General features: G+C 47.2%; 1 protein-coding gene across 6 annotated transcripts in view; it reads right to left on the reverse strand.

Annotated features, from left to right (window-relative positions):
* Positions 1-10,055, reverse strand: part of LOC116843446 (neuronal acetylcholine receptor subunit alpha-7) — a 359,573-nt gene that overhangs the window by 127,076 nt on the left and 222,442 nt on the right. For all 6 annotated transcript variants that reach the window (XM_032813838.1, XM_032813834.1, XM_032813839.1 and 3 more), the window contains exon 8: positions 6,157-6,351. In XM_032813838.1, the coding sequence (XP_032669729.1) occupies positions 6,157-6,351 (195 nt within the window). The remainder of the gene's footprint in view (positions 1-6,156; positions 6,352-10,055) is intronic.

The raw sequence follows: 10,055 nt of genomic DNA on the forward strand, positions 1-10,055 counted from the left end.
AGAGAGAGAGAGAGAGAGAGAGAGAGAGAGAGAGAGAGAGAGCTTCCGCGCGAGGGCGTTCGTGATGCATCGAAAATATTGGAATTTACCTGCCGGATGGATAAACGTAAATTCCCGTCGACTCATGGCTCTCTCGGCGCATTTAGAGAAAAACATGACGGTGGCAACTATACAGACGGCAACTATAGTTTTGTATGAGGAATTGTACATGGTTGAGTATAGACTGTTTTTCATTGCAACTGAAGCTTCAGCAGTGTTATATTCAACAATTCTACATGTAAAACTCTACATGTATAGTTTCCAAGTAAAGCGACTTCTTTTTCTATACCGATCAGAAATTCTAGTCAGATTACTTTTTGACCAGTTTAGACAATGTTTTGTAACAATGACTGAACGGTAAAACTAGTTAGTTCCTGGCCAAAGTTCCTAACCAAATTTTTTCTGCAAAAAATTCTGTCGAGCAGTTTTCATTGTTTGTAGTCACAACGCACATATAAAAAATATTATATTTTGTTATTTAATATGAAAAAATAGCTCTCGTGAAACTCGTGTTTCAGAAGGTAGAGTTTTTTTACGTGCAAATTCATTCATTTTTTTAGATAATTGCTTTATTTTTAGTCGCCATTTCTTTTCTGGTTTTTAGCAACTGGCCCAGAAGTACTGATCAGTATCGTCTTATTGGAACAGTCTAATGTATCCTAGTCAATGGAAACTGGCCAACATCTGGGCCAGTGACTGGAGCAAGACGATTTAAAAATTTTTTTGCTTGAATAGTTCAATAAACTAACTTGCAGCTGTTGCAACTACAGTTTTAGTTGCGATATGTTAATTCTGCACACAAAATTCGTAGAGCTGTCGAACAGTAAAGTTGCCATTATCATGACTCTTTCTCTGAGCACGGTAGGTCGCGAGAGCGCAGTAGACATGTGTGCGTGTCGTGAGCGCGCGTTTTCGCTTTTACGAGGTGCATTCGGCGCCACGAGTGCGTTCGCTTCCTGTCCCTTCGGCATCGACAGGGTGTCACGGCTGATTCTCGCTGGCTTTTCCCGAAAAATTATGAGCCGCTGAATAATAAAGTTGTCAATCGCTGACGCGACACGACAACTCTCCGCTGCAATGCACCCTCGTTTGACTGGACGGCTTCGTTTTTTTTTATTACGCTGAAGTCAGCGAATGCGTGGGGTCGTGTGTATTGTACAGAGTGTTCCGAAAGTATCGTACTACATTTCAACTGCTCGGAAACTGAATTATTGTCGGAAATCTTTAAGAAAATATTAAGGAAATGTCGCTTACTTGACCAATTCGGACTCAATTTTTCACGGATTTTGCAAGCAAGTTGGTGCAATCGTTGCGTTCTTTCGATATTCAGTGTATTTCGTATCTTGATAGTTAAGTCCCGACTTAAAATATCGGAAATAGGTATTTAGCTTACTCGAATTTAAGCGAATAATAAGGCATCAGTGCTTAATTGTGTTTCCCTCAGTTTTTCTCACGAAGAATATTTAATTTCTGTGACATGACGGAGCGGGTAGAAGGGAGTCTCGGAAGATATCGACGCGTCTCGATATATTAGCGGCAAAAAATCCACTTTAAGTTAGTTAAAGAATTAATTAAGTCTGATGCTTCTGGAACATCCTGTATAATTCATATCCTGACCGGTCGAGTGTCCCAGAGGATGGCTCTCTGGGACTGTGAATTCTTTCTTCGTAATTTAATTTATGGCGCAATTTAATTGAAACTCATTGACGTCGCGCAGTAAAACCGAATCAGTGAATCTGGCTGGCATTTATTTGCTAAGTCGACATCGACTCCAGCGCTTCAACCTGCTTATGGCGGGGGAGAGGCGGCGGGGAGAAATGTTTTTACGATGTATTTGGCGAGTCATTCGAAAATGATGTGTCCAACTCGTCCGTAACGCTAATGGCGTTACGCCCGTCGAGAGTAGCCTCTGCCGGGGACAAGCTCGACGACGGGACGGATCGGCCTCGACATCGATTCTGGCCTGTCGTTCTCCCCGGAGCACCCGAAGGGAAATTCAATTCTCGCGAGCCGCGCACGGAAAAGTCATTCCTCAAACCCCCCGCCCACGTTGTACGAGATGACCTGCCAAAGTGAGACTGTCACTGGCGATATTTTTTTCCCCTCGACATCGCGAGATATAGAAAATAACGCAATGAGGACGCATCCTTTTCCTGTTTTTTCCCCTCACTTTCAATCTCTTTCTCCCTTGCGCGCGCGCACGTGACAGTGTGCTATTTGTTTCGCCGGGACGAATTAAATTGAAAATAAAGCGCGCGAATTTGTCGTAACACCCGCACGCTCTTGCACCTGTATCTTGTACGAGTGGGAGTTTCAGGTGGGTTTGTTGGGTCTCCGAGGAAAAATTAATGGGAAAATATAGCATCTCCGCACAGAGTTATCGCCCGGTGATTGCCGCAGCTTTTGGAAGTTCTCTTAAATATGACAAATGGGAAGAAGCAGCCGGGCTGTATGTATGTATGTGTGTGTGTATGGAAGAACTCGGCACGATTCGCGATGAATCCATCATAATTACAGAGGTGCATTTCCGACGAAATCCCGCGCGAAAAATAACTCGCTCTCTTCCTCTCCTTCTCGCGAGAAGGGGCGAATGAACGAGCGAGCGGTATTAGTAGTGAATGAGCAGGGGGGAGGGAGTATCATCAAGAGCATATCGAGAATTAACGATTTGGACGGCCAACACGGTCACGTGGCGACATGAGGGCGCGCGCGGGGGGGAGTGGCGGGGCCCAGTGTACATTGCGGAACGAGTTTGCTCGCAATCGGAATCGATATATCGACTCCGGAACGGTTCTTTAATATCCCCGTGCCGCGATGCCACCGGTGTGTCGGATTTTATCGGGCCGGTCGATTGCCTTAGATACGAGACGGGAATTATCCCGGCGCGCCCCGGGAGAGAAAGAAGCTCGAGCGGAAGCTCGACCCTCTCGAGGAATCGCCCGCCGCGGCTAGGTGAACGGCGGGAGCTAAGAAAACAAGCGATCTCCGCGAGAAGAGGGGCGGGAAGAAAAACTCTTCTCTCCGTCCGCGCCGGAGAGAAATCGGACGGGAGATGACTATCCGTTCGGATCGCGCCAACGCGCGGTCCCGCGCAATCTTACTGCAGAAATTACGCGGAGCACCCCCTCGGGGCGAGATCCCATTACTTCCGACACGTCAAAAACTCGGCGACGGATGAGCGGAGGGACGGAGGAGCCGTTTGCCCATCCCGCCCACCGTCTCTCTCTCCGTCCGCCGATGCACCGTCGAGAGTTGGAGATTGGATTTGTCGGTGCGGCATGAATATTCACGAGAACGCGGGTGTCATTTTGCGCGCGGCTCATTCGGCGCCTCCGCGCACAAGATGAGCCAACGGCGGCCGCGGAGAGCGCGTTGCGATGGTAGGTTTTATTCGAGCGTTAACCTTGAATAATCGAGGAGCTCCGCGAGGTGCTCCGTCGACTCTTCGTCTCCAATTACGACGGGGGGATCGTGTCCCCTCGGGATCAACAGCCTGTCGATTAGCGGCCGTTCGCGGAACGTCCCGTTCTCCGAACGGAAGCTCGTCGATAAAGATACACAGCGCTTTTGAGGCGCGCGTTCGGCTCGTCGCGAACTTGAGGAGCACGTTGGCAATATTTCACGCAGCCTCCCGCCGCCGCAGGACCGGAGGAGCCGTTCGAGAGGCTTATTCCGGCCCGAGCCCTTGAAATATGCATCGTCTGCGGCGTTTACATGTCGAGATACGCGGTGCAGCATGTAACATGCAGACGCGCCCTCGCAGGTTAACGGTACGGCGCCGTACGGCCCGGGAAACGTATCCAAAATTCAAATCACGCGGCACTCTTCCTCGAACGACCCTTCTCGCAAACGTAAGCGTGAGCATAAGCCCGCGAGACCTCCGAGGAGGCGCATCCCCGTAGATATTGCGATTTTACGAGGCGACGTGGCGACCGCATCGACGGCGGTGCCGGCGTCTGCTGCGCGAGGAACGCTCCACAGTGGTATCGACACGTAGTAAGGCGACCTTATCCGCGCGCAGCGGTGAGAAACAAATATCGTGACGAAAGACACCCCATCCTCCGCTCGGGCTGATGCGAAGAGAGAGAGCGCTCTCGGGGCTCCCTGTTGTTCGCGCACGATGATAAGATTCTCGAGTTCCCCGAGCCTGATGACCCGATCGCGCGAATGGAGCCTCGGCTGAATGATCAGCCGAGATCTGACGATGATCTGACGCAACGAGAGGGACCTTGGAATCGATGAGCCTCCGCTTGAAGCAGAGACGTTCACGAGAAAGTGTCGTCCGAGAGGAAAGGGGAAGCCTTTCCCACTTCAAGGACGATAGTGCGACGACGGAGACTCCTGCTTCTCGATAGTAATTGCGAAGGTGTGTGCTCGATTAATCGACGCGAGTGAAAGCGCACGCGCATCGCGTCGTCGTCGATGATAAGTATGTCCGGGGGAGCGAGAACTTTCTCGAGAGCCGTCGAGTGCCCGGTCCATGGGACTCGACGACGCGGCTGGAGAAAAAGTGCGGGTGGTTCGTGAGAGGAGAACAAGTAATGGAGTCCCTATATAGATATATTCGTGGCACACAAGTGTGCTCTCGCCCGAAACATCGCGCGACGTCGTTTGGTCGTCCGTGATCGAGGTACAGTCGATCTTGGCTACTACTTCCTTTTCGTCGTCAAAACGAAACAAACGTAGGACAGTCAGCAGTGGCGCCGAGAGTATAAAGTATACCAACGGAAAGTACTTACAGGAAAGTAAAGACGTAACACGCGTGTGGATATGTAATATATACAGCGTCACGGCGAAAAGCATCCGTCCCCTTCGGGGCGGTTGGAGGGGCAAGGTAAATCCGACAGCTATGTTCGTAGAGTGTCATTCGCTAATCGCGGCCATGATTCATGAGAGCTAAGCTAAAGAGATTTCTATGGCCCGGATTGTCAGCCGTTTACTTGAAACTTGTCTCACGCGAGACACCCAGGTCTGAATTTTGAGTCAGAGAATTAGAATTCTTAATTCAGTTCTTAATGCGTCGTTGCATCGTGTTAATAGTTATTACTTGTAACTCACGTGAAACACTCAAATTTCTGCTTAAAGATAGATTTGAACTTCTTCAGTTGAGTTGCATGATACACGTGATACATTATTCTTGCAATCACGATTTCACTGAAAAACTCACATCTAACTTTAAAGTGAAATACGAATATTTCATTGGAGATAAAGTTCAAGTAACGGCTATTAATACGAACCCATATTAATAGCCGTTACTTGTTTCACGTAAGATACGCAGATCTGAATTTAGAGTTGAAATTGAGTTTTTCCGTTATACTTTATGATACACGTAACGTTTTGCAATCGCGAATTACTCAACTGGAAAATTCAGATCTAGCTTGAAATTCAAATCTGCGTTTTTTACTTGAGACAAGTTTCAGATGACGACTGTTAATATAGATTTAAGGTCTATAATAGCTGTCACTGGAAATTGTTTCATGTGAGATACTCAAATTTTCATTTGGAGTTAGATCCAAGTTTTTTAACTAAATCGTGATTTATGTGACATTTGTATCTGTAGTCGCGATTCAACTAAAGAACTCTCATTTAGCTGTGAATTGAAATCTGAGTATCTTATTTGAGACGAGTTTCAAGTAACAATCATTAGCACGAGTCTAAATTGAAATTTGAGCATCTCTTACGTGAGGCAGTCTTTAAGTAACGACTATTAGTAAGGAAGAAATTTGCAGTGAACGTACAAACTAGGATATCCTCGGTGGACTAATCGCAAGCTCTGACTTTATGGTGTACAGTGACGGCACCTTCTAATCGAAAGAGAATCTGAACTTTGTCCAAAACAGAAGAAGAAAAACGGTCTTAGCTAATCGGGAATTTTACGCGCGACTCCATCGCGCCCTTAAAAAACACCTACGTGTCTCTCGCGAGCCTCTAGACTCTAAGTCGAACTCTAAGTGGACTCTAGGTCGAAAGAAAATGAAAAAAAAAGAAGACTGCACGACATCGTGTATATATTACATATCGTGTGTAACAGTAACAATTTACAACGAATCAACCGAAAAGAAAGGAAGAGGTGTGTTTGGCTGGTGTGCAGGCAAGGCATGCTACGAGTTACGTTACCTAGGGTGAGCTTCTCGCCGGAATCGGGCGGCAGGGTGAAGCCCAATAGGGCCATGCTCGATATCAGCACGCAGGGCACGATCAGGTTGAAAAAGTAGTAGAGGGTCCTCCTGCGTATCTGTATCGTGAAGGTGACGTCGACGTACGGCTCCGGGCAGCACTGATACATTATCGTGTTCTTCTTTCCCGGCATACCTGGAAAAAAGTGCCCAGCACCGATATACACGCCGACATATATATCCGCAGGATTAAAAATGATATATCGCACGCGCACGCGCGCGCACGGGACGAGGAGGCGTGATCGCTCGTCCTACGACGTTCGTCAACGTCGAAGTCAACGACGAAGTCCCGAACACCCTCCTCTTCCCCTTTATCACCTTCGACTTCTTCCTCGTTTGTAATCATTTACCACTATCCTCATAGCTCTCCCACGGTATAAAAATGAAAAAAAAAAACGTTTCCACCCAGAACACGACAAAACACCGGGACCTGTCTATCCGCATCTCTTCCTCGCCATCCCCGAGTCGCGTACTTTTCTTTTCTCGCAGTCTTTTAACACTCTCTCATTCTTCTTGCCACCACACATTCACATCCGCCATGTTGCGAGGCGACTAACACACACATACACACATAGAGAGGTGCGACCGTAAATTCTATCTGTCATCTGTCTATCCGTTTTATTGCGCAGCTACAGCGCAGACTCGCGCAGGAGTCCGCGGATGTCGTCGGGGAGACACGCGCGAGTCGAGTTTACACCGCGACGACTTTCACCTTGTTGTCGCTCATGATCTCGCTTGAAACTGCGCCGAGATTACTGCTCGTCATGAGCCGCGGGAAGATATCCCGGAGTCACCAAGTGTTCCCTACTTCTTCGACTTCGCTCCCAGCTCGTCGCGACGATCTGGATTTTGACAACGAACGAACAAGCAAACTAGCTGACTAACGAACGACGTATGCGTCTATCTCGCGATAAGATAGAACTCATCCCTTTCTCACGGATCTAAGGTTTCTGAGCACTCGCTATATTAGCTCATGACGTCAGATGCGAGAAATGACATACTGAAAGTCCTTGCGTGCCATTTGCAAGTAAAACGGTTTATTTGAATAATATATTAAAATGTGCCTCAAAAACTATTTTTTCCTTCAACAGTTAACGAATAACCGCAAAATTAACGTGATGATGAGAAAAGGTAGATTAAAGAAATTCGCATGTCACGTAAATTTTGCGACTGTTTATTGACTAGCAAGAGAAAAAGGGGATAGTCCTCGGGCATTTTGCAAGTATGCTCAAGGAATTTCAAGTATTCTTACATATGAATATCTTGTTATTATTATTATTGATTAACAAAGGAAAATTATTTTTCCTTCAAACATAATACAAAAATTATCATACCTGTTTGACCGCAATTATATCTAAAAATGTTGTACGCAAGAATGTTGGGTGTACATTGTCTCGCTTCTGCCGTCAAGTGTTTTGCGGCGAAGAGTCAGCAGCTTTAAGACTTCTGGATGTTCGCCGCGACCATGTTGAATCGTGACGTCAGAGACGAGAAATGACAAGCTGAAAATTCTAGCATGCCAAATAAAAAGATACTTGAATGATATGTGCAAAAATGCTTCCCGACAATTATTCTTTCCCTTGAATGTCAATAAATAGCTGCAAAATTCACGTGGCATGCATGCAGTCTTCTCCTCTCTGACCTTTTCTCATGATTTTGTCACGTCAATTTCACAACTATTTATTGGCTGTCAAAGGAAAAGGATGATTTTCGGAGTATGTTACAAGCGTGCTCGAGCGATCTCGAGTGCTCCTTCGTACAAATATCACTCGAGAATGGCGAGAATTTTGGGCATGCGTTTCCTCGCTTCTGAAGTCATCGATCATGAGTTCCGTGGCGAGGAACCGGGAGCCTTAAGCGGCAAGCAGCTGCTCCAGCTGTTGGGCGCGCGTCTTCGGCCATAACGAAAACATATTTACCCCGAGAGGTAGCGATTCTTGACCGCGGACGTTCGATGCTTTTGAGAACGGGCTGGGCTTTCTTAATAACTTCCGATCAGGCGGTCTCTCGAGTCGATCCCGAGTGGTGGGAACACGACGCGATATCGCGGACACTCACTTGTTGCTGGCCTCCATTCTTAAGGCTCTTTTTCCTCGCATTTCGACGGCGTGGCGCGGTCGCGTTGCATCCGTTGCCCCGAGATAATTAGCGTATCTAATAGCGGAAAATAGCGGCGGTTTTCGCGGGAGGGTGCACGGCTGAGCGGCACTCTTAATTACGCGCGTCACGTAGACCGTATCGGCGGATATTCGTCGTCGCTACGTGCACGGGACGTTCGCCGTCGAACACGTCATTTCGCCGATTGCGATAGCTCGCAGGTAGCGAGCCACCTGCTACGCTTCATTGTCGTGTTTGACTCTTTTTGTACAATCGAACACTTTGTCTCTCCGCCACTTTTAGAAGCAGCCGCGTGATATCGATTAATTTCACACTCGGAGTCTTTTCTCCTCATCTGTTCATCTCTCGTCACTCTGGTTACCTCCGCATCGCGGACCGAAATGATCCGGTCAGCTCTCGGTGAATGCGCGCAGTGCGTATCGACGAGGTTACTTCTTTACATTTTTACGTGCGAGTCTCTTCGAAATTACCTCCCTCCCTATCTCCTTCTGGCTCGCGCTTGGATATTTTCGACATTTTTTCGCGAGACACCGGATCGGAGCTATCACGAATTCTATGTCATCCGCGGCGATATCTCGCGTGTCTCGGCGAGTCCCGAATCCACTTCGGGGAAACCGCCGTGCACGAAACGCGCACTTTCCGATACGCGGGCACGCTGGAATGTAGTCGTAAAAGGACATGGCCAATAAATGAGACGCAGGAGAAGGAGGAGGAAGAAGAAGAAGCAGCAGGCGAAGAGAGTCGAAGCGCGACGGCGGTAAGAGAGAGGAGGACTGTCATAAAGTCGTGCCCGTTGCGGCGCCGTGAGACACGGAGGTGCCGTAAAATCTTTCGATTTCTATTCAGCGGCGACATCGATCGCGACTACGCGCGAAACGTGAAGCTGCCGGGGATGCCGCGTGATGCAGCATCTCGCGAGCCCGCGACGAAAAGCCGGGAGCGCGGTTTCTTAACGACCTCCATCGGCATACCTTCACACGTCGATGACGCCGTTTCGTGTCTCTCCGCCCGCGAGTAACTTGGAATCTGCCCGAGAAGCTGAAACGAATCAGGGTGACGTGACAGCTTTTCGCTCTTACGATATATTCCAGCATCTCGTATCTCTCTTTTTTGTGCTACTATCTCTCTTTTTTACGAGAAATCTCTTATTCGTCAGGAGGAAGGGCGCCGACGAGGAATGCGAAACGCGTTATGAGAATAAAATATTTAGGGATCGCAATGTGTGTGGGCATGCATTTGCAGTGTCCAGTCGTGACAAAAGAGTCGAGACTCGCCAAATGTTGACGCGGGGAAGTACGATTGCGCTTGTATATGAATATGCAATGGGTGTACCGCGTGCAGATAGAAAGTCGTAACCCGGGTTATATCGCGGTACTTTTGCTTGGCGATGCTTTATACGACTCGAGCGGAAACTGAACTGAATACAAATTGAGGACTCTTCGTTAGTTCTATTAGTAGTTATTAACGTCGTTAGTTGCAAATTAGTTAGATGAGAACGTAAAAAACGCGCAAGGTAAAAGTGCCAATGCCTGGGCATTAATAATATTGACAATTCTGAATATTACTATTGTTTTGATCTTTAAATATAAATATTTAAATAAAAAAAAAATATATATATATATAAATAAAAAAAATATATAGAGTATACATATATTGTAGAATATATATATATATATATATATATATATATATATATATATATATATATATATATATATATAT

Source organism: Odontomachus brunneus, unplaced genomic scaffold, assembly GCF_010583005.1.
Source record: "Odontomachus brunneus isolate Ranch 3 - 2012 unplaced genomic scaffold, Obru_v1 Obru_scaffold_033, whole genome shotgun sequence".
Classification (NCBI taxonomy): Eukaryota; Metazoa; Arthropoda; class Insecta; order Hymenoptera; family Formicidae; genus Odontomachus; species Odontomachus brunneus.